This window comes from Lycium ferocissimum, chromosome 6 (genome assembly GCF_029784015.1).
Source record: "Lycium ferocissimum isolate CSIRO_LF1 chromosome 6, AGI_CSIRO_Lferr_CH_V1, whole genome shotgun sequence".
Classification (NCBI taxonomy): Eukaryota; Viridiplantae; Streptophyta; class Magnoliopsida; order Solanales; family Solanaceae; genus Lycium; species Lycium ferocissimum.
The window spans coordinates 63562683-63587289 of NC_081347.1; the positions used below are offsets into that span (position 1 = coordinate 63562683).

At 34.3% G+C, this 24607-nt stretch overlaps 3 protein-coding genes across 3 annotated transcripts; 1 reads left to right on the top strand and 2 right to left on the bottom strand.

Annotated features, from left to right (window-relative positions):
* Positions 1 to 1141: 1141 nt before the first annotated feature.
* On the bottom strand, positions 1142 to 4870 carry LOC132061524 (putative late blight resistance protein homolog R1A-3). Its single transcript, XM_059454322.1, has one exon. The coding sequence runs from the start codon at positions 4868 to 4870 to the stop codon at positions 1142 to 1144; it is 3729 nt and encodes a 1242-aa protein (XP_059310305.1).
* Positions 4871 to 9329: 4459 nt separating this feature from the next.
* On the top strand, positions 9330 to 11600 carry LOC132060892 (probable calcium-binding protein CML25). Its single transcript, XM_059453792.1, has 2 exons — positions 9330 to 9908; positions 10962 to 11600. The coding sequence occupies exons 1-2, from the start codon at positions 9564 to 9566 to the stop codon at positions 11199 to 11201; spliced, it is 585 nt and encodes a 194-aa protein (XP_059309775.1). The 5' UTR covers positions 9330 to 9563; the 3' UTR covers positions 11202 to 11600.
* Positions 11601 to 22247: 10647 nt separating this feature from the next.
* Positions 22248 to 22869, bottom strand: LOC132060004 (uncharacterized). The gene has a single exon (XM_059452850.1). The coding sequence runs from the start codon at positions 22760 to 22762 to the stop codon at positions 22562 to 22564; it is 201 nt and encodes a 66-aa protein (XP_059308833.1). The 5' UTR covers positions 22763 to 22869; the 3' UTR covers positions 22248 to 22561.
* Between the last annotated feature and the right edge of the window lie 1738 nt (positions 22870 to 24607).

The following is a 24607-nucleotide window of genomic DNA, read 5'->3' on the forward strand; positions in this document are numbered from 1 at the left end:
ACAACGAGTATGTGACTTATCAAATCAATTGAGAATTAGAGTTAAATCAGAATTTAAGAGCAAGTTGACGAAAGTTTAATCGAAGAAAGTTCTGTCTGCATATCGAATTATAGGGGATGTCATTAATATTAAAAACACAGAGATTAGATCTTTTAACTTAGAATATTAGATAGAATGCATGTAATTAGCTTCTTTTATAACGTAATGATAAATGTTGAGACTGAATGAGACATGAATGGGTTAAATGAATTGGATGCTCTCTGATGTTGTGTTCAGATGAAAGAAAAGCTTATTAAAATTACGATCAAGAAGAGTTATTTGGAATAAGAAATGGCTTATAATCGATATGCAAATATTTTGATTTTAAAAGAAATGATTTTTTACAATATGTGCAAGAAGTTCATCATTTTCACTAGTGGTAGAAAAAATGAAAGTCCTTTTACATAATTCTTAAGGTGGAAGAGTGTCAAGAAGCCATCAGTTTGGAGCGCGAGGACGAGAGATGCATTTTTCTCGTTACTGTTCCAAATGTTAGGTGACACTAGTTAGAGAGGGAGACTCTCTAACTATTATTTTCAAACTAAGAATATAAAGAAAAGATGAAGGATTCTATAGAAACTAAAATTTTGTCCATGTAGTGGAAAAACCGAAAGGTAGCACTCACTATCATGCATGCATGTTTAGTTTTAAATCCAAACCAAATCCAAATGTAGAGATAATTTTTCCAAAAAACTAAACCAAAGCCAACAACCTACCAAAAAGTTGAATTTGTTTTCAATTCCAAAAACAACCATAGAGTTCAAATAACTAGACAAAGCTATAACAGGAGAGATACATGTTAGGATTTTTCGAAGAGAGATGCAAGCGGCAAGGTTGAAAATATAGATGAAAGTTTGTCTCTTAAATTTCATTAATCATAGGCTTTTAAATGGTCATATAAACATAGTAGACTCATACAACAAAAGTATTAGACTCCTAGTACAACTAATAAACTGAATATTTTAGTATATCATATATTAAATTTCTCCTACAACTAAACAACAAAATATTCTAAAAAAACTGTAGCAGTAACAGACGCAACATCCAAACAATACATAAGTTTATAATCTGGCTCCTTGATTAGTGGACAACCAGCTGTGCACTAATCTTCTCTATATGTCTCTTCAGAAAAAGCACCAGAACTCCACTCTGGATGAGTGATTAGGACATTGAGCAGTTCATTTCCCATATCACTTTGTTCTTCCTGAATTTGCCAAGCTGAACTTGTGGCTGCTTTGCTGCACAACATCACCTCGATCATCTGCAATGTAGGAATATCTCCAAAACATGAAGGAATTTCCTCAAGGTTCTTGCAGCTTTGCAACAGTAGCCTCTCGAGATGAGGAAAGGGATCGTCTGAGGTTGACCACCGTGCAATGTTAAGGCTGTCCATTTTTAAGAACTTGAGTTTCTCGAATTCATCATCTCTTACCTCCCATTCTTCGCCTTCATAAGCTCTAAATAGTAGGTTCAGTACCTCGAGGTTTGGTAGGCTCCCAATAGTCGAAATCTCATTCCATGGTCTTCGAAATTTTGACAGTGTTAGCTTCTTGAGGTTCGTAGGGAAGTTGAATGAACTTGAGCTTTGGAACATACCCCCATAATAAAACACCTTGAGTGATTCAAGTTGATTGAGGAAGTCTAGTGAAGGAAATTGCCAAGGCTCTCTAAATATGCAACTAAGTTTTCGCAAATTGGCTGATCTCCTCAGTAGATTTTCCATGGATGGTGCATTGTCAAGAACAGGAGTAGAAAAGCTTAGTAAATTGTCCATATGAGTGAATTCTTCAAAAAATTCCTCATCACCATTAGGCCAATAGAAAGAAGCCCGATCATTGATATGCAAATGTCTCAGACTTGTCATATTCCATAGAGTCACTGGTATCCGAATCTCTCCCCTTAAACCTTTTACAAGAAAAGTTTCAAGGTTGCAAAATTGACCTTCTGGTGTAGGAATAAGATCAAAGGCACCTTGTACTGCCAAGTATTTTAGTTGAACAAGCGAAAACAGAACGCGTTGGAAAGAAGAACCTAAGTTGATGCTCCTCAAATCCAACACCTTAAGTAATCTGAAATTATGAAAAATGAATGAGACATCATAGGCACATTGTGGATAATCATCAAAGGTAGCATAAAACAGTAGAGAGCGAACACTAGGACCGGAAGGCTTTGAGAGGATGAACTTGTTTCGTTTGGTGTAAACACAAAGCCGCCTCTGATGATATGATTTGAGGTCTGAGGAAAAAGGATGATGAGGATCAGCACCCCAATCTTGACCATAAATCTGAATATCATGGGATCCATGCAACTCATATATCCACTCAAGAAAGTTCTCTTCTTTGGATTTTTCCAAGCAGAAGTCGCGTAGGAGATCATGGACACGACATGCTTTGATACCTCTGGTAAGTCGTCTTTCAGAAACTAACACTAGACTTCTACTGACAAGCTCCATTAAGTAATGCTCAGCAACATCTTCTAAGCTCTCTGTTAGCGATTTTTGGACAAGCCCTTCTGCAATCCACAGCCATTTCAATTGCGAAGCAGAAATTTTCTTGTCCTCCAGAAACACTCCCAAGTAGAGGAAACAAGGTTTCAAATGATGTGGTAAATTCTGATAGCTCATATCTACTATGTCCATCAACTGTTTTGAACTCAAATTTACCTCAAACTTTTCCCAACAATCTCTAGATCTTTCTATCTTTGATAGAAGTCCAGCAACTAGAACAACAAAAAGAGGAAGGCCTTGACACTTTTCTGCAATTATGTATCCAATTTCAATTAGTTCTTCCAAAGGACAACTTTCTTTTGGGAATATCTTCAACTGGAGCAATTCCCAACATTCTTCTTTTGAGAGGAATCGAAGGAGATGAACGCCATCGCAATTAACTTGTGAAGCCACGTCTTGGAGTCTACTTGTGAAGAGAATTCTACTTCCATAGTCATCATCTGGAAAACATCCACTCAAGTCATCCCACGCCTCGATTGTCCATATATCATCTATGACAATGAGGTATCTCTTTCTGATCAAACACTTACGCAGCTTGTCAGCTAAATCTCCATCGCTCATAGTGTCTGTTACACGATTGGAAATCTTAGTAACTTGACTTAATATAACAAGCAACAACTGTCTCCGGTTATATGTTTGCGAGATGCAACACCATGCACGAATATAGAAGTAGTTGGCAACATAGTTGTCATTATAGATCATTTTGGCTAAAGTAGTCTTACCAAGACCTGGCATACCGACTATTGAGACTGTGTCTAGCTGCACAGGTCCCCTTGTAAGCCGCCCTATTATCTCCCAAGCCTCATCCTTAAAGCCAACAACTTCCTCCATTGCTACAATATCTTGATTTGAACTGGCTATGACAACAGGTGTTGATTCCTTGAACAGTTCCGTGGCACAAGTATTGGCAATCTCAAGCTTAACAAGCTTAATATCTTTTTCTAAATCTGATAACATGTATCTCCAGAGAGGTCCACTCTTTACCATGAATGAGTCAATTACATACTCTGATTTGTAGGCCACATCGATAACACGATCAGTAAGATCCTTCAACTTTTCTTGCTCATATTCGTCATTTGAAAAATCAACAAGAAAAGATCTCATGATCTCTAGATCTCTGCTGATTGCTTCAATTTGGTGCTTTACAGGTGCAATCAAGTCAGTCTTTACAGTAAGCAGCTCATTCAAATTTCCTAAGAGAAGATCAATGAAGCCTAATCCATTAGTCCTAGGAGATGCATACCTTGAGGACCTTGGAACCCTTTGATAAAACTCTTTAACTTCTCTTGCGATAAACTCAATTTTCCTCAGCAAATCATCGTTTGTTTCTTTGATATCAAAAGTGTAACTAGCAGATGCTACCTCGTGGATTGCAGCTTCGATTTGAATCAAGTACTCATTCACCTTCTCTTCTTCCACATACTCCTTTGGTGGATCTGATAGGAAATAAACCAGGAGTCTTAACTCTTCATGAAGTGTTTCGAGTCCACCTACCTCACACTCTTTTTGTACTTCAACTATATTCTTCAAGAGGAAGTCAACAAATCCCACCACAAATTCATCCATAGAGCAAGTCCGTGGTTTCTGAGTCATAAGTCCTTTCAAGAGAACAGTATAAACCCCTGCAAGTTCTTGCTTAATAGGGATTGCATCTCGAGAAAGATCATAAACCTCAAGCTTCATGCTTAGTGATCTTTCTTTATCCAAATCTTCATCTAGTAAAGAAACACCTGCAGTTTTTGCAGCTAAGTTTTCAATATGCATCAGGAGAGATTTCCATTTCTCTAAATCAGTGCACTCTTTTTGGGTCAATCGCAGAAAATCTCTCGAAAATCTTAGCTTGTATTGAAGAGATTCCATCTGTTCCTTCACCTCTGGAACAATAAGTTTGTCATCATAATAACACAACAGATCCTCAAGAAATTCCACAACAGAATCAATGAACTCCAGGGAAAGATCATCTTCAGGTTGTAGTAAGCATTGTGAAACAGACATAAAAGCTTCTTTGACTTGCAGTTTAAAAGGTTCAATTCTTGATATTATATCGAAAATAACAGATCCCAAACTCTCGTTAATCGGAGGAGAAACACGATAACATAGAGAGTGAAGTTCATTTCTTGCATAGTGAACTTCAGCTTCCACACCTTTGAAGAGATCTTTCAAATCCTGATAAGAGGAGTTGCATTTTCTTGACCAATGAAGAAATATTTTAAGCCATTTTAGCTCTATCTTAAGTTGCTGGCCAAGTTGAGTAAGAGATCCATTGTTCTGTTCTAGCCACTGAAGACACCTCAAAGGATCAGCATCATAAGAGAAAAAAGACATCTTGGAATCCCGGTTTCTGCTTTCTTGGTATTATGACTATGACACACAAACTGTTCAGCACTAAGCTATTAAATCCTTTGCCCTTCTGTTCAACATGAGCTGAATGAAGTAATAGGATGTGTTTGGTACAGAGGAGAATGTTTTTCACGAAAAATGTTTTCCTAAAAAATAGGTGGTTTTCTTGCTCATTTTCTAACGTTGGATAAGCAAACAAAATATATTATCTCAAAAGTATTTATCTATAATTAGACGAACACTATGGAGTTGGACTGGGTGTGGCGTTTATGAGGGTGGGGGCCTGGGATGTGTGGGGGGCTGGGGGCTATGGGGGTGGGAGTGGGGATCGGGAGGAGACAATTTGTGTAGAATGCTACTTATAAAACTTGTTTTTCCTAAAAGAGCATATTTTAAAAACTTTGATCAACCAAATATGAAAAAGTTTAAAAGATACTTTTTGATGTTCTCGTTGAACCACGCGGGCGCACTCCTTGCTTCTGGGGACATTGATCCGAAGCTCAAGTATGATCCACGGGCCGTTTTTCTTCTATACCATGATGAATTAATTTATTTAATGTAGGCATCGCCTCTTTCCTTTGTCCTTCCCCCAATTTTTGCCCTATCTTTTTAAAAATTTTGAGCAATCAAACATGATAAAATTTATAAATATGTATTTTTTTAAATGTTATTTCTCTGTAACCAAACACTCCCATAAGTAGACTAGCATCAATAGTCGTGACCCAATAAGGTTAAACAAATGCCAATTGCTAATTAAATACACTAGTTCAGAGGGCTCAAAATGATGTCATTTGACTGACTCCTTGAGTAGATAACTTTAATTTTTCCAGTATTCAACTTTTCACATCACATTTTTTAAAGGCTAATGTATCAAGAACCGTGGCGCTGAGATTATAAGAAGTTAAGAGTTGACTTTACGTTAAGGATACAACTCTGGTGAGCTTCAAATATTAGAGTCTGTTTAGATGGGCTTAAAAAAAACAGCTTATAAACTGTTTTCAGCTTATAAGCTATTTTTTTAAGCTAAGCCAAATGGGTCAACTTGCTTTTTTGGATTTATTTTAAGCACAAAATGAACATAATTTTAAGTTTGGTACTTTTCAAACAAAAAAACCGAAAACAAACTTTATAAGCTAAGCCAAACGGGCTCTCAGTTGTTTTGACAAATTGAATTTGTTTCAAAATATGTGAAGTTATAGAAAAACAAGAAACATTTACTAGTAATTTTTTTTTTTCTTTCAAATTCATCGTATTGTTCCCGTTATGGAACATTAATAAGTAAGATGTTTACAAGTGAGATTAAGGATACGTTTTGAAAAGTATCCGAGAAAAACGAAATCTATGATTTTCACTAAGGGGTTTTTTTTTTTAAAAAAAAAATAGTGTTTGGGATTTGATTTGGAACCTCAAGGAAAATTTTGAACCCCTTGACAGGGTATTCAAAATTTATATATGTACATAATAAATAAAAATATTACTTTATAAATATAGTATATTTTTTGCCAAGGGGGTGAGGGTGGATCCAGCCCTAACAGTGGATCATGAAGGAATGGCTCAATCTGATTATGCCTCCTACCTAGTGCTTTATTAGAATCACGATAGTTCTGTCCCAAAGTTCCAGTATAATTAACTCTGATTTAAATCTTGCTACTCTCCTGATGGGTGGTATTTGAATTTTTTTTTTATACGAGTGTATCTCCTGCATGTGTCTTTGTGTATAGACATAAAATTCTCTGTGTGACATACATTGATATACGATGTACGTTGTCTTTATTGACATAAAAGGTGTTTGGAAATGGAGCTTTCCAACGACCTGCCATTTTTTTCCATATCTGTGTATGTCTTCCCTCTAAATGAGTGTATCTCATGTATATCACGTATATATATGTATATAAAAATGGTGTATAATATACAATGAAATACATTATCGTAATGACGGAAATATCGAAAATGGAGCTTTCCAGTAATCAGACATATTTCCCAGCTACAGAGGAATACTTTGAGAATTTTTATAATTTATTCAATGGTTGTTGGATAATAGAACTAGGGCAGGTTGATAAAAAATGTGAATAAAGAGAGACAAAATTATAGGAATTATTTGTTGTTAGGGGTGGACGTTCGGGCAGTTCAGATCGGATCGATATTAATAATTGGTTTGAATTTTTTGTTTTCGGATCCAAAAAGCTAAAATCCAAAGTAAGTTCGGATTGGATCCATTTTCTTAAGGTCTATTTCAGATTAATCGGTTTGATTATTTTGAATTTTTCGAGTCTGAGCCTATAAGTTGAGTTTCTTTTTCTTACAAACATGAACATCCTAATAAAGTATTCCTGTCAAATTGCCATAATAATTTCTCATTCCCACCACAATCGGCCAAATAAATGTTCATTCAAGCAATGAAATCATTATCCAGAAAATTTCTAATCTAAACAAAGTAAAATCATGTCTAGATAGATCATACAACTAATAGTTCATATTCAAATCAGCCACTACTCCATCATGATAAACTCTTTCTGATTTAAACATCAATTGATATGCTTCCTTAAGAGTTCGGTGTCACAGCTCTTCAAATGACAAGATAAAAAATATGATCAGGAGCATCTCAGTTTGCAGTATTGCCTAATAGTGTATATTGACTAATTGAGTAAGGTATTGAACTTAGTATTAGGTATATGTACTTTTGTTTAATCCAGAACCTAACTTGAAATTTGAAGTTCTTAAAATAAATCCATAATCCAATCCGTAATTTGAAAATCCAAACCAATAATCCAAAAAATTAGGATTTCAATTTGGATTTTTGTTTTATTTAAACTATGCCCTACTTGTTGCCAATATTTTTGTGCTACATTTGACAATGTCAATTGTTGGCAAAATAACTGTCAATTGCTCTTTGGAGAGTTGTATATAAGTGTCTAATGACTGGGAGATATCCTTTTATCGTGTTCATTACTACTACCTCAGTTCACTTTTACTCGTCCACTATGAACTTTGCATACATTTTAAGAAATGATAAATAAAGTGCATAATTTATCATGATACCATATTAATTGGTGTATAGTCTTAATAGATTTGAAAAATGATTTGGAATGAGTAATTAATGCTAAGGGTAAAACAAGAAAAATAAATTATGGAGTAATATGTTTTTGTTTTGAAGGTACAAAGATGTTAATCAACTATATATCTACTTTGTATGTTTTTAGGTATCCTTCCAAACTTTAGGTTTAGTTGGGCAGATTTTATGGTTATCTCTTTCCTAATTAATGTGCACCGAATGCAATAGGCACTGTTTCTTATCTTCTTGTTCGTATTTTTCGAGAAGTAATAAAATCTCCCACTAAATGTTCCAAATGGAAATATGTGGATAAGACAAGTTTGGAGGCTAATTTGGAAATAATTTAATGATGTATGTTTTTTTTTAATTCTAAACTATCAAATGACTGATCGATTCAGTTCCGCGATTATCTTCATATCATGGATATATAGGTGAGATTTTTTATTTTTATCTACTTCAATTCTCAAAAGAGTTTATCGAAAATGTGGGTGAAAATGAATTGGTTGGACCCGGCCTTTACAATTTGAATAGAAGAAAATAGCCTCGCAAATGTTCTTATATGTTATTTTAAGATTTTTAAGTGTAAAGTAAAAGTTTCTTATTAAAAAACATGAAACTAAAAATAAATTTATAAAGAAAAGAAAAAGAATATGTTTAATGAAGTGAATGAATCTGTAGGAAGGTTAATTAGTTGTCACAAATGATGCAATTTGTCACAATATTGGGATAAGGGAAATAGATTTCATATCGGAAAACAAAAACAAAAAACAAAAAAAACATAAATAGATTCCATATCCTCTAATCCCGTATTTTGAGGTATCAGTAGAAAATTCATTATTCTTTACAACTAACATTATCAAATTGATTTTACCAAAAATGAATTTATGTAAGTTCAATCTAAATTACTTTAGTTAACAACACATTAAAGTCTAGATAAATTTTTTAACCTATTTGGTCAAACTCTCAAAAGTTACATATCTTAAAAAGTGTATTTTGTCAAACGTGAATTTCAAAATCTACTTTCAAAGAGTTGCAGTTTGTATTTGACTAATTAATTTGAAAACCAGTTTTATTAATATTAGGGCATTATTTTATCGAGAGAAAGATTAAATATATAAATTTGTTTTTAAAAAAAAAAAACTTTTGGTGTTCTAGAAAACTTGGCCAAACAGACTAAGAGGATTGTATTCTAACACAAATAGTAAATCACTATAAAATCATCAGCTATTAAATTAGTAAATCCAAAAATAAATATTTCCTTAAAATAGTTGAAAAAGAATCAGATATGTTCCACTTGTCCTCAGCCTGTAAATCACAACTAATTCATAAAATTTTGTCCGCATTGTACGGACAATACCGTCTTTGTCGTGCATGCACGTAATAAACCTTCCTAATATACCGAAAATACATTCACCAAAATCTCAACTCCTAATCCTAAAAGGTCTCAAAAAGCAAACATAAATTTGAAATCTTCTTTAAAGATCCCTAATTATCTCCTCTCAATTCCCTATCTAATCTTCTTGAAAAAAATCCCACAAAATTCAATTCAACACTTTTCTCTATTGAGGTTTTCTTGTTTCATTCATTAATTTGTTTCATTTAAAAATTGTTCGGAAAAATCGCGATATGGGATTGAAATCTCTATTCAAGATCAAGAAAAAGCGCGTCCCAACAAGGGCGAACCCTTTCATCCCCGAAAGTCCAATGCCCGTGAATATATCGAGGGTATCCTCGATAGATTCACGTGCAAGGATCGAGGAGGAACTAGAACAAGTGTTCAAGAAATTCGATGTGAACGGGGACGGGAAAATATGCTCGTCGGAACTGGGGTCCATCATGGCGAGCCTCGGGAACGCCGTGACGGAGGAGGAACTTGTCAGCATGATACGTGAAGTGGATGCAGATGGGGATGGATTCATTGATTTGCAAGAATTCATTGAGCTTAATACAAAGGATATTGATTCCGATGAGGTATGTACACGGGGAACTTTTATTTTAGTGAATGTATAATTAATTTTGTTTAATTTGACATGACCACCTTTTTGTCCGTTATAAAAAGGATTTAGGCCCTATTTTTATGTGTATTTAGAAGCTGTTTAATTATAATATTCGTAATTCATTTCTATTAAGAGTTCCATTTGACGGTTTTTGATAATTGGGTACGAGAATTTAAAATATTGTTAATAGGAAGAATTTTGATATGCACATAGCAAATGTATTTACAGAATCTGTAATATTAATGTCATGATATTGTTATAATGGATATGGCTATAAAAGCATTTCATTAAGGATAAAGTAAGTAACTTAAAATTTAAAAAAAAAAATCAAATATAACAATGTAGTACTATCTCTGTCCAAATTGTTTGTCCTTTTTAGTTTCTTGAGATTTGAATTATGTAAATTTTGAATCAATGTTTTAAAATGTATCTTTTTCATCATATGCATTATTGAGATAAAAAGCATTGCAACTTATAGTACTTTTTATATAGTTTTTGAATATCTAAATTATAATTTTAAAAGATTAAATTGATCTGATCCAATTTAGTACTCTCTCCGTACAAGTTGTGTGGTTCTAAATCATTTCGTTAAGGATACAAGGGGAAGTTTTATGTTAAATTGTTTCTAAATATAGAAATGTATCATTCTCTTTGGGACAGACTAAAAAGGAAAGTGTATCACATAAATTGAGACAAAGGGAGTACCAAAGATTAGTCAAATTGACTCTCAAAAAGGAAAAATCGACACTTATTTTGAGACAGAGGGAGTATTACTTTTTGAAATACAGTGAAAAGGAATAAATGTCATATAAATTGAATGAAATAGATGGATTAATGGTTCAACATAAAGAAGTTTTTGGTATTTTGCACTCCCTATGTTCGACTATATGTAACACTATTTTATTATTATAGTTCATTTAGAAAGAATGAAATGTTTTTATTTTTGAAAACAATTTAGTTTTAAAATAACCATTTTACTCTTAATAATAAGTGTTTATAGTGACTCAACTGTTATGACATGTTTAAGGTATTGGAGAACCTTAAGGACGCATTCTCGGTGTTTGACATGGACAAGAACGGTTCCATCTCTGCTGAGGAGCTGCAAACCGTTCTCCAGAGCCTTGGAGAGGATTGCTCATTGGCAGAATGCAGGAAAATGATTAGCGGTGTGGATTGTGATGGCGATGGGATGATCAGCTTCGAGGAGTTTAAGATTATGATGATAAAAGGTTCTCGCTTTGACATAACAGATGCTAGGATTGTGTAAATTTAATTAGGTTATTTTATCTGTTTTTAGTTTCATGAATTTAATTCAAGAAGTAGGGTTCAAGCTCTATCTAGCAAAAAAGAAAAAAGAAGAAAAGCAAGACTAGTAGTTGTTCTCACTGCCGAAAAATTGCTAATTCCCAATGGAAATTTTTCGATGGAAAATGTCGAAATGTGGCTCGTCGATAACATTTTCGGCGGATTTTTCTTTTATCACAAATCCCTTATTGACGAGCCAATTTCCAACGTGATGTCTGTCGAAAATTAGCAGTTTTCTGCCAGTGTCTCATTTATTTTATTTTTAATATATCTTTCGTTAGAATTTCTTATAGTTCCAAGTTATGGAATGATGAGCGAATGGGATTAGAGGATTTAAAGAATTGTTAGTAAATTATTGAAATTCCATTTTATGAATATTGTTGTGTGGATGATAATTGGAGAGGTATATGGTTTTAAATTTTCGTTTCCATATTGGCATTTTTAATTATCTCAGTTACGTTGTTAAAACATCAATGAGATTTTCATTTGTATTTTTTTTTTCTTGGTCTCCCTAGCTAGTTGTGGATATGTATTTAGACAAATTTTCTGAGGTTGCATATTATAACGTTCACAGATAGTCTCCTATAATCCTATAAGAATCACATTTAAGCTTTCCTTATACATCTAATTGGCGATGTTCTACGACTTGCAATACTTGCTTCATTCTCTTAGGTTCATGAAATATTATATTGGCATGTTTTAGTGAGCGAACTACTATAGTTTTTTTCTTTAATTTTAGAGTTTATTCGGATCATGAACCCCATGTCTAAAAAAAAGTCAACTTATGAGCATATACATGAAACTTCTGTATTCTGTATTTTCAAAGTTAAGATGGCCACGATGAGGATCAAGAAAATTGAAACGAAAAAGAAAAAAACGTACATATTAAATTTTAGTTTTGAGAATAAGGTCTAATTATTTTATCAATATGTTCAAATCACTAAGAAAATATTCCCTTTCTTAAGTTACTTTCTCATCTACTTGCATGTCAACTCCAACCCAAGACAAGAGGTGGATCTAAGATTTAACGTTTATGGGTTCTCAGTTCTAATCCTCTTTCAGTTACTGGTTTAATTACATGAAAGTACCAACATGATGTTTTGACAATAAAATTTAGCACCCTTTCCTTTTTGGTACACAATTGAGTCTTCCAGTAAGGAAACAACACATTCGGTGCAAACGTGCGTACAAGATCAAGTATAAGGCTAATGGTACAGTTGAAAGATTCAAAGCCAGACTAGTGGCGAATAGCTATATCAACAGGAATATCCAGATTCCAGAGTAGCGCGACATATATATTTTTTTTCAGTGGCAAAGATGATTAATGCTAGATGTGTTTTATTTGCTACAGCGTTGTATCATTAGCCAGTGTATCCAATGGATGTTTTTAATACACTCCTTTGGGGAAATATAAATGAAGAGGTACAGCGTTTTGGCAATAAGGGAGAGTCTAGAATATGCTGACTAAAGCAATCAGTATGGTCTTAAACAAGCATCCAGATAATGGAATATTGAGCTCACAACAATTCTTATTCATTCTGACATTTCTCAAAGTATGACTTTCTTATTTACCAAAAGAAGTGGAACATGACTTGTCACAGTAATGAGATCTATATGGATGGCCTATTAATTACAGGAAGTGATCAGAACCTAATACAGGAGGCCAAGACTCCAATGCATATATAAGAATTTCAGGATAAAAAATTTAGGGAACTTGAGACATTTCTATGGAATTGAGTTTCTAGATCAGAGATAGGGATATTGGTGACACAAAGGAAATAGGCCTCGCAATTGATCTCAGAATAGAGATTAGGAGGTGGGCTTCAAAAGGTTTGGATGGTACTGATGATGGCAGATGGCTCGATATAGAATATGATAAGGTCCCTAGTTATTGCCTATATTGTAAAATGCAAGGACATTTTCAAAGTCAATGCAGAACTAAGGCAAGAGATGACAGAATCAAGTGTCAAAGGGAGGAACAAACTAAGAAGGATGCTGAAAAGAAAAGGGAGGAGGAATTTCAATCTGTTCCTAGGAAAAAGAGTGCTAAAGTGAAGATGATCAATGACAAAGTTCAACGGGATAATGTCAATATTAATTATGGAGAAGAGAAGGTTAACAGTGAAGGGCTACAACAAGTAGAAGCTAATCAAGAATTGGCTGAGCTTAACAAAACAGTTGAGACAAGACAAGGAAACAGAATTAGCAAGGGAATCGCTATCCATGAACCTGAGGAAAATACAAAGAATAAACTTCCCGAGGTTTATGGGAAAGGAAAAGGGAGAGCTGAAGAAATCAATCATGGTAATTATATGACTCAAAGTGATCATCAAATTACTAATAAAGTCAATGAAAAGAAAAAGAGGAAGAATAACAGAAGAAAACACACTGGGGCTACTGATGACCAAGGAAGCAAGCTATTTTACAAACAAAGTACTAATACAGAGAAAGGGCAAACCAGTGGTATAAAGAAGGGTCCTACTATCAACAATAAGGCTCAAGACAAGAACATTTCCACCCAACAGCCCAATACCGACACCAAAACAACAAACCAGAAGGATACTAATCTCAATAGTAAAGCACAGGATAGGAACCAAATCACCATACAGTCCAAAACAAGTGTAAAAATTTTGAACAAACAAAGTGATCAGCAATTAGATAACAACAAAAAAGAAGTTACCAAACAGGATGACAACTACACAGAACAGGAGACTTACCCTATTGATCCTGGAGATGCTCAACATAATTATCTCAAACTCATCAGTGGGACTAGTCTTGAAGAAGACCAAGAAAGTGATGAAATATTTATCAGTAAACAGGGACATCAATCTGAATCATCTTCTGAGGAAGAAGAAGAGGATGAAGAGGATAGTTCTGAAGATCAGGATTATGAAGAGGAAATGAGCACTGAAGTCAGTGATGACTATGTTAGTGTTGACAGTGAAAGTTTTAATGGTGAAGACCTTTCAGACAATCATGACAATATGAATCTTTCCAGTGATGAACATGCCGATATCTTAACCGGATCCTTTTGCTCTCAAGCATTGGTTGATGTAGATGTTACTTCAGAATTTGCCAAGATTATAGACAAAACTCATCTTTCTCCTAGGGGCAGAGGAAGAGGCAGAAACAACAACAGAGGTGGAAGACAAAATGCTAGAGGAAGAGGTGGCAGGATCACCACACAACAGCCTGTGTACAACACACAGGAGATGAATCTCTCCAGTTAGTTTATAATGTTTAAGTCCTTATTTTGGAATATCAGAAGCATCAACTCCAATGGTGCTTTTGACAGACTTAAACAAATCATCAGGCTTCAACATCCACCTTTCGTAGCTATTAGTGATCCTTTCCATAAGGCTGACCAAATAGACAAATTCAAGAGATTATCGATTCACTAATGCATATGCCAACTGTAATAGTCAAATATGGCTATTTTGGAATGATATAATAGATTGTAGTGTGGTAGAAAAGCTGCCAACAAGTTACTTGCAAAATCAATTGGATGGGCAACAACTTAATTATCACCTCTGTATATGCCAAATGTGAAGCTGTTCTTAGAGAAGATTTATGGGATAGCTTGAGAGATGTTGCTGCAAATTATAACTTACCTTGGTATATTGCTGGGGATTTTAATTGTATTACTGATCCTGCTGAGAAGCAAGGTGGTACTCCTCATAGAATGTCCAAAAGTCTTTCTTTCTATGCATGCATCATGGAATGTGATTTGGTGAATCCCGGGATGCTACGGATCGATTTCACCTGGTGTAATGGATGGTCTCCGGATAAGAGAGTTTGGCAGAGATTGGATAGAGTTCTAGTTAATCATGAATGGATGAACCTGTTTGATTCGACCTCGGTTGATCACCTAATAAGGACAGGGTCTGATCATTCTCCTCTCCTAACTATTGCTAACACAAATCAGAGAAATCATACTAAATATTTCAGATTCCTAGATTTATGGACTGAGGAGGAGAATTTCTATAAGACTGTGGAAAATGCTTGGAATATTGAAGTTCAGGGCTCAGCTATGTGGAAATTCCACCTAAAGCTGAAAAATACTTGCAAGAAACTGTCTGAATGGTCTAGAAACTCTGTGGGGAACATTTTTGACCAAGTTACTGATTTGGAAAAGAATGTGGCTGACATTGAAAGTAGGATCCTCATTGACAATTCTGAGAGTAATAGAGCTACTCTGAATTATACTAATGCTCTTCTTGTCAAAGCTTACAAAAAACAGGAAGCCTACTGGAAACAAAAATCAGGAATCCAATGGTTTGTGGAAGGAGAAGTCAACTCCAAATTCTTCCACTCTATTGTCAAAGGCAGGAAAAAGAGACTATCGCTAAATAAGATGAGGAAAGAGGATGGAAGCTGGATTGAAGGCGATGAAGAAATTGCTAATGAAGTTGTATCCTTTTTTTCAAATCAATTCTCCAAAGAGAATTCTAATACTGACTTTTCTAGTTTTAATTGCATTCCTAAAGTACTAAATGACTATGATAATGAACGTCTCACTGCCAATCCAACTATGGATGAGCTGAAAGATGTGGTTTGATTACAGAGTTCCCAGCGGTGCTCACACTGATGGGATCTCAGGGAAATTCTATCATAGTTGTTGGGAAATCATAAAAGATGATTTGCTACTAATGGTTCTTGATTTTTTGCAGGTAATCAGATTCCTAAGGCCCTCACTCATACTTGTCTAATACTTATTCCAAAAGTAGACAATCCTCAGACTTTTACTGAACTAAGACCTATTAGTCTTAGTAATTTTTCAGTCAAGATCCTTTCACAATTAGTTAATCAAAGACTCAGTTGCCTCGGCCGGTCGGTCTCACCTAATCGAACAATGGCTTCGTCAAAGGCGGATCAATCACGAGACAATATCATGTTAACCCGAGAGATGGTTCATAACATCGACGAACCTCTCCACGTGGCAATGTGGTGCTTAAAGTTGGACATGACTAAAAGCATATGACGGGGTTTTCACGGGATTATCTTTGTAGAATACTTAGACAATTTGGGTTCTACGAGAGATGGATTGGCAGGTGTTTGGAGGACTCATCCTAATGTAATATTCTATCAATATTAATGGCACTAGACATGGTTTTTTCAACTCACTAAGAGCGTCAAACGGAGATCCTCTTTCCATCTCTCTTTATTATAGGAGAGTCGAATTGTTTTCTAAAATGATGGACTCTTTAACTCAATCAAATTTTATTCCATTTTCCATGGATAAGAATGGCCCTAATATCTCTCATTTATGCTATGCAGATGGTACTATCTTATTCGCTTCATGTGATTCCCAATCTCTAGAGCTGCTGATGAATAAATTGGGAAAATATGAAGAGGTTTTACGGACAACTTATCAACAAGAGAAAATCTGGATTCTATGTGACTTTTAAAGAAGATGACCCCAGGATCAATATTATTAAAGGGATCACTGGTTTTAATCATTGTCAGTTCCCTATGATCTATCTCGGATGCCCCATTTATGTTGGGAGGAAAAAAATTGTTTATTTCAATACTATGGTGACAAAAGTTGCTAAAAGGCTACAAGGATGGCAAGGAAAACTTCTTTCTTATGGAGGAAAGGCAGTACTTATTAAATCAGTGCTCCAGGCTCTTCCTCTACATTTATTATCTGCTGTATATCCTCCCAAGACTGCTTTGGAACAGATAGAGATGATCATTGCCAATTTTTTTTGGGGAATGGATGGAGACAGAAAGAAGAAACATTAGTGCTCTTGGAAGGACTTATGTTTCCCAATCAGTGAAGGAGGTGCAGGTTTCAGATCCCTTAGGGATATCTGTAATACTTTCTCAGCAAAATTGTGGTGGAAATTCAGGACTCAAGATACTATCTTAAAATCATTTCTTGAGGCCAAATACTGCAAAAGATTTCACCATGTTGCTAAGAAATGGGCTTATGGACAATCTCACATATGGAAGAGGCTCATGGATAGCAAAAAAGTGGTGGAACCCTCTATTCTATGGAAAATCGGCAAAGGAGAGACATCTTTTTGGTGGGACAATTGGACTGATCTAGGTCCTATTGCAAACCTAGTTCAGAATCAAAGAACTCCCAAAAAAACTATGGTCAAGGATTTCTACGGGGGTAATACACTGGAATATTGTGAAACTTGGGAGGATTTTACCTCAAAGTGTAATCAACTCATTATCACATTGAGTTTAACACTTTGAGAGACGATTTGCCTATCTGGACTCCCGATCTTACAGGGAAAATTCGGCGAAAAGGCCTTGGCGTATGTGAGAAAGAAAGAGAATCAACACTTGTTAGCTCGAAGAATTAGCACAAAAGAAGTTCCTTTTGATCTCATTCTTCTTAATGAGGGCTTTACAAAATAAGATCCCCTCGGATGATGCGGTGAAAAGGTTTGGAATCTACCTTCCTTCTATGTGTAATTGTTGTCCGATTCGTAAAATAGAGACCACCGAACACCTCTTGAGTGAAGGGCAAATTGCCAAAAAAGTATGGGAATTCTTTTGCAATACATGGGTATTGGTTTGGTTCAGGGACAAATAAGATTGTCAACTATGAAATGGTGGATAGCTAAAGGCAAGTATGAAGTTCACTCATGCATTCTTCAGTGTATACCAATTGCTATATGCTGGGAAGTCTGGAAAAACAGGTGTAGGGCCAGGTTTGAAGAAAAGAAGATGTCATCTTGGTACATTATTCAACAAGTCAACCATCTTATTTCTTTAATTCTAAAGACACGCTTCACGATGCTGCAACTTCCTAGTTCTTGGTTGGAGAAATGTAATTTGGTGGAAAAGCTCGGACACAACTCGGTCTCGAAAGGTATCTTGGTATAAACCCAATTTTAATTAGGTCGAAGCTTCAATGTGGATGGTTGTAGTAAAGGAAATCCGGGTTCAGCTGGAGGAGGAGGCATCATAAGAGATCACAGAGGTATAATGAGTCATGCCTTTGTTGAATTTTATGGGCAATGCAGCAACAATATGGCTGAGGCGTTGGCCATTTGGAAAGGGATTAACATATGTAAGGATAATGGTTTTCGGAATGTTATAGTGGAATCTGATTCTCTTATGGTCGTCAACATGATCAAAGAAAAGCTAAAACCACCCCCGGCAACTAGCGAGATTATTGTTAAGATTCGAGAGATTAACTAGACATGGTGATTTTGTGTCAAACATATATACAAAGAGGGAAACTCTACGGCGGACCCACTTGCTAACTTGGGAGAAGACTTAAAAACTTCTACTGTCTTCTTGGAAGCTTCCCTCCTTCCTGCTTTGGTTAGAGCTTCAATGAAGCTAGAACTTGATGGGCTCCCAAATTTCGATTTAGAAGCAAAGAAATAAATTCATATCGAATGGTAGCTGACTTGTTTGAATTTTTGTGGCACCGCATGATGTACTTAGTATCCTTTTCTTTGTTGGTTTCAACCAAACAGAGAGCAATACTAATCGGCACTTTGACTTAATATTAGTATACAAATGGGAAATAGGATGGATTCATCCAACCTCCACTATGTAAATGAGGCTAAGGTCTATGTCCTCCTCCGTGTAATTATGATTTTTGGTAAATATACAGGTTGGAGTCATGCCTAACTCCTCCATCATAAGGATGAAAAAAAAAAAAAAAAAAAAAAAAAAAAAAAGCAAGCTTCAACACCTCTGGTAGCATATGAAGTTTACAACTGAATATAATAAACATGTTGGAGGAACTAATTATCCTTCATTAGAAAAAGGAGTGGATACCATAAATTAGTTGAAAAGTAGTTGTATAGCAATGGCAAGGCCTAACATTTTATATGTTGTAGAAATTTTAAGCCATTTCATACAAAAACCAAAACTACTACATCTGGAAGCAGCATTACAAATGTTGAGGTATATATAATGCAGATCAGGACTTAGCTTAACTTATTACTAAGTTCTAAGGAGGACTTAGTTGCGCAACCTTCTGTCACCCAAATTGGGCCTCTTGAGCAATGTCTAGGAAATCGATTACTGATTATTGTGTGAAATTAAGGAATTCTGTAATATTTTGGAAGTCGAAAAAATCAGAGACTATCCCAAGAAGCTCAGTTGAGGCAGATATTGGAGCATGGCCTCAAACATTTTAGAAACTATTTGGCTAATAGGGTTGTGGGAAGAAATAGGTGTAAATGTTCAAAAGTCTGTCAGTTTGTATTGTGATAACGAGGCAGCTCTACAAATAGTTTCCAATCCAAATATTTCACGAAAAAAGGAAAGCATTTAGAGATTGACCGCCACTCTATTAGAAAAAGACATACAAAAGCGACTTATACAAACTAGACAAGTAGGAGGCACAGAACGAGAAGCTAATAAATCTCAAGTGACAATGTTGAAAAAGTACAGGAAATACAAGTTGGAAACTTGTAGGTAATAAATCAGCTAGTATTTACTGAGTTGGTTGTAACTAAATTAACAATTAGTTAGAGTTAGTTACCCTTTAGTTAGAAGCTTAGCCGGCATTATAAATGGAAATTTATAGAGGAGTCACTATCTTTTTGAAATTATCTAATCTACTCTAGAAGAAACCCTTTTAGCCCATTTTTCTGCCGTTTGAGAGATGCTCTGTTTTTTGTTACTACAATTTTGAATACTCTCTCATTGAATAGTAATTTAAGAATAATTGAATTCCTTTTCAAGTTAGATTCAAATTATTCTAACGTATGATATACTATTTCGCAAAAACTTTTGGCTCTTTGCTATTAAGTTTTACATGACCAACTAGCCGTTCAACGCTTCAATCATGATTAAATATTTATAAATGACGTATAAAAACGTTAATCTTGTGACCCCACGACAATGAGTTGCCTCAACCACAACCCTTCATTACCCACACCTACCAAAACAAAAAGGTTAGAAATTTTAAAACCAAGACAGGGGATGTGGAAAGAAGATTTATGGAAGGGAAAAGGGTCAAAATGTCCCTTTACTTTGAAAAAGAAATTTAAAAATATCGCAATTACTGAAATTGAATTTAAAATTTCTATAAAATGCGTTAATGTTTCGAAATATATCACAATAACGAAAATCCTCAACATAACCCGATTTCATTTTTAAATCTTTTCATTTAAACCCGAGGCTCAACTCATAAAAAAATTCGTATACACGACCAACTTTAAGTACTACATCTAGAGCCACTAGGCACAGAAGCGAGTAACCCATATGAGTTTTTTATTTAGTTGATTCGGATTTAAATGGAGCGAGTCTAAAAATAAAATCGGATTATGTTGAGAATTTCCATTAAGACAGAGATATATTTGAAAACTTTAATGACGAGAGGGATATTTTTGACCTAAATTTTTAATGAAGGATATTTTTAGCTTTTTTCCAAGTAGAGGAACATTTTTGACCCTTTACCCTTTACTGAATTCCATCCCCCTAATTTTCAAATTTCAAAAGTTAAAAATGACAACTCTCCCATTCAACATACTTTTCACGAATGGAATTGTTGAATAATTTGGCTCTAATATTCAAATTTGAAAGGTTATTCCAATTCTAGTTCTAGTTAAACAACGTTTTATTTATTAGTTCCCTAGGAGTGTAATCATCAGTAAGGCATATTCTCACGTTTATTCTTTATTTAATATTTAAAACAGCCACAGTATTTGCCCAAATTTTGTTTTTTTTATCAGAAAACATGTGATGAACCAGATGTTTTATAACAATTGGAATATAAAAATGAAAAGAGTTTGTATATACTATAACATTTATTTTATTTTTAAAATTACAAATCTTATATTTAAAGAAGCCTTATGTATCATTTTGAATGGTTTGATAGCATAATTTTATTTTTTTAACATTGATGATGTATAAAACTTAAAACTCTAAAGGGTTGTTTGGTAGTTGGTTAGAGTTATGCAGGCATTAATAATACATGAATTAGTTATGAGAAAATTTATGTATTATTTTATGGAGGTATTAGTTATGATTTAGGTACTTATGTACTAGCTATTTCACCTTCTGTCTTGTATAAAATAATACATAAATTTCCTCATAACTGAGTACATATTTTAATTATGCGAGTTTCTACATTGAAAATCAAACACCGTATTAATTTTATACATAAATAACTCACCTCATAAGTAGTACCAAACACAGTGTTACTTATACAAGATTTAATATATGAATAACTTGCTACTAATCAGCTACCAAACGACCTCTGATGAAATATGTATAGAAAAAGATAAAGCAAAGAAAGAAAAGAGTAATTATAGGAGACTTTGAATTACGAAATATGGTCTATTTCTGCAAAATTTGAAGATATGAAACAGAGAGGCAAAGATGCAGGGGACAGAATTACCAAATACAAACAGGAGAACTTCTCATCAAATCTTACATCTGTATATGAAAACTGAATAAAAAAATTAAGAAGAAGACAACCCCCCAATAAAAAACACAAAGATGAAAAAATTAGCAAAGAAGGATAGAAAGATCACGCTGTGACGGACAGTGGCGGAGCCAGGATTTTCATCCAGGGGGTTCAAAAATTCTAAAAGGTAAATATACGAAGAAGTCAGGGGGTTCAACACCTACTATATATACAAAATAAAATAATTTTAAGTTTGAAAATACACTGTAATTTTTCGTCGAGGGGGTTCGGATGAACCCCTGGATATAAACTGGCTCCGCCCCTGGTGACGGAATGGTAAAAGTTCTTTACCAAAATTTTTATTATGTTTCACACCATTGACATTGATTGTGTGAGACGCCTTTAGTCTCACAAACAAGTTTACTTGAAATTAACGGATCCAAAAATGTAAGATCTAAATTCACCTGTCAGAGACAAAAAGGTACATCACACAATTAGCGTATGGTGTGTGAGACACATAATAATGTTTTGATTCTTTATTCTTAATTAAACGTCTCGAATTCAAAGAATGAAATCTCCGTCTTAAGTGCGCCAAAACCATCATAGTGAACTTTTTTTTGGCCCAAAAAGAAAAAAATGAACCAAAAGAAAGTACTGATTGGAGACTTTGAATAACGAAACATAATCTATTTCTGCAAAATCTGAAGACATATAAAACACAGAGCCTGGGTACAAAATTACCAAACACAAACAGAACAACTTCTTATCACATCCTGCATATCTATATGTACAAAACTATAAAGGAAAAAGAAAAAAGAGAACAAAACCCAAAAACATGAAGATTTTTGTTTTTTGCTTTTTTTTTGGTAAACCATAGCCCCCACTAAAAGGTAGTAAAAAGAACTCGTCTCGACATCTGATTAAAGGTGGATGGATCCTAACCGTCTCATCACAACCTTCCATACTAAAACTCAAAAGAATATCCCCTAGCTTCCAACAGAAATAGGCCTTTGAGCTAATCCCAAGGGTGATCTTGATCGTTGATGCTGTCGATTTCCGGTCATCTCTGATTTTTTTCCGGTTATCTCCGGGTACTTGATTTTCTCCATTTCTTGCCTTATTTTTCTTACTTGGCTATGAACAATAACCCCATCCTCTAAATTGTTGCTCTTTTTGTTATGCTCCATCTATGCTACTTGCTAAAAGATTCACAGAGAAAAATCAAAACTTAATGTTGGATACTAAATTTATGATTTTTTTTTCTCTGTGTTGGTTAGTTGGAATGTTCATAACGCATGGGGTTATATTTATAGGTAGAAAAAAATGGATTGGTGAAATAGACATGGTTGGTTAACAGGTTGGTCACGAGTCTATGTTAAAGAAGTTTCTTCTTTTTTTTAAGTTTAATAATGTGAAAAGGAAAACTTAAAAGGTATTTGTGTTGTGTAATAAATGTAAGATGGCTCTTTTTGGAACGTATCTATGAAGAAATCTATATCATGTTTGATTACCAAAAATGCCCTTGTACTTTTTACAAGGTTCTATTTCCACTCAGAAAAGGAAAATAGTTTTTGTTTAATTTATTTTTTATTATGTGGGGGTGAGAGAGAGGATGATTAATTAAAATACAATTATAACATAAGATCTCTTATAACATTATTGTGTATAACTAGCCTGTTTGACCAAGTTTATTTTTCTCCAAAAGAATTTATTTTTTTAAAAAAGTGCTTATTTTAAAAAAAAAGTGTGGTGTTTGGCCAAGCTTTTGGGAGAATATAAGTACTTTTGTGAAGTAGCGGACGGAGTCTCAAAAGTGCTTTTTAAATTAATTAGTCAAACAAAAATCGCTTCTCACTAAAAGTATTTTTTTTAAAAAACACTTTTCAAAAAAATTATTTTTCAAAATAAGTTGATTTTAAAAATTTGGCCAAACAATTAAAAAAACGAAAGGAGTGGAACTGTAGAAGTGAATGGCTGGCTCTTTTCAAATTTTAATTCTAGATGATTCCTTAATTTTGACTCATCTGTGGAGACCGCTCTTAATTTTTCTTCATGTATACAATTTACATAAGCTGTGTTAAGTTAATGTTTTAATTAATTTTGAAACATTTCATCTAACAAAAGTTTTTCAAACTAAATGAATGTGAATTTGAAGATACATTCTTCATTTAGTATTTTACGTTTTAGGTTCTTGAAAGTTACATGAAAGTTGCATGTATTTTAAGAAAAATTCATGAACCTATTTTAAATCCTATTTAATGAAAACTTTTATGTTATGTAATTTTTTATCCTATAAATAGTGTTTCATTCTTTTGGAAAAGGCAAGCACTTGAAGAAAACAATTTCCTCTTAAAACTTTAGAGAGACATTGATCAAAAGGTGAAATCACCAATTCAAGAATAGAAGAGCAACTTTTCTTGAATGCTACTTTGTTGTGGCTTAGTTGAATCCCGAAGATAGAAATGTTATTTATTCTTCCGTTTGCTCGTGGAGAGCTCCAACTATCTTGAGAAACGTCTTAACGTGCCTCTAAAGCCAAGCAAGTTTATTTTGGTTCTTTTATTATTATCATTCTTGTTCTAACAATTTGAAGATAGTTGTCTCTGTGGCTACTACATCAACATTAAATGGTGTTCCATCTCCGCCTAATCCTAATTTTGAAATATTCGATGGCAAAGACTTTCCTAGATGGCGTGGAAAGATGGAATTCTTTTTAAGAAGATTGAAGTTGGCATATGTTCTTGAACAACCTTGTCCTAATGCTCCCGGGTTCCGAGGTAGCAGGCGCGAGGCTACTTTGATTAAAGAACAAATTGCCAAGTGGAAAGATGATGATTATTTATATAAGAATTATATTCTTGGAGGAATGTCTAACAAATTTTATGATCAATATTATACCAAGTGCAAATTTGCTAAGGATATTTGGGACACCTCCAAAATATCTATTTGGCGGAAAAGGCGAGTTCAAAGAAATTTCTTGTTTGGAAACTATATGGAGTTCAAAATGGTTGATGATAAGTCAATCTTGAACA

Excerpts from the sequence above, each read along its gene's own strand:
- LOC132061524 (XM_059454322.1), bottom strand. The coding sequence starts at position 4,870 with ATGTCTTTTTTCTCTTATGATGCTGATCCTTTGAGGTGTCTTCAGTGG.
- LOC132060892 (XM_059453792.1), top strand. The coding sequence starts at position 9,564 with ATGGGATTGAAATCTCTATTCAAGATCAAGAAAAAGCGCGTCCCAACA. Across the intron at positions 9,909-10,961 it reads AGGATATTGATTCCGATGAG|GTATTGGAGAACCTTAAGGA; the intron begins GTATGTACACGG and ends GACATGTTTAAG.
- LOC132060004 (XM_059452850.1), bottom strand. The coding sequence starts at position 22,762 with ATGGAGCATAACAAAAAGAGCAACAATTTAGAGGATGGGGTTATTGTT.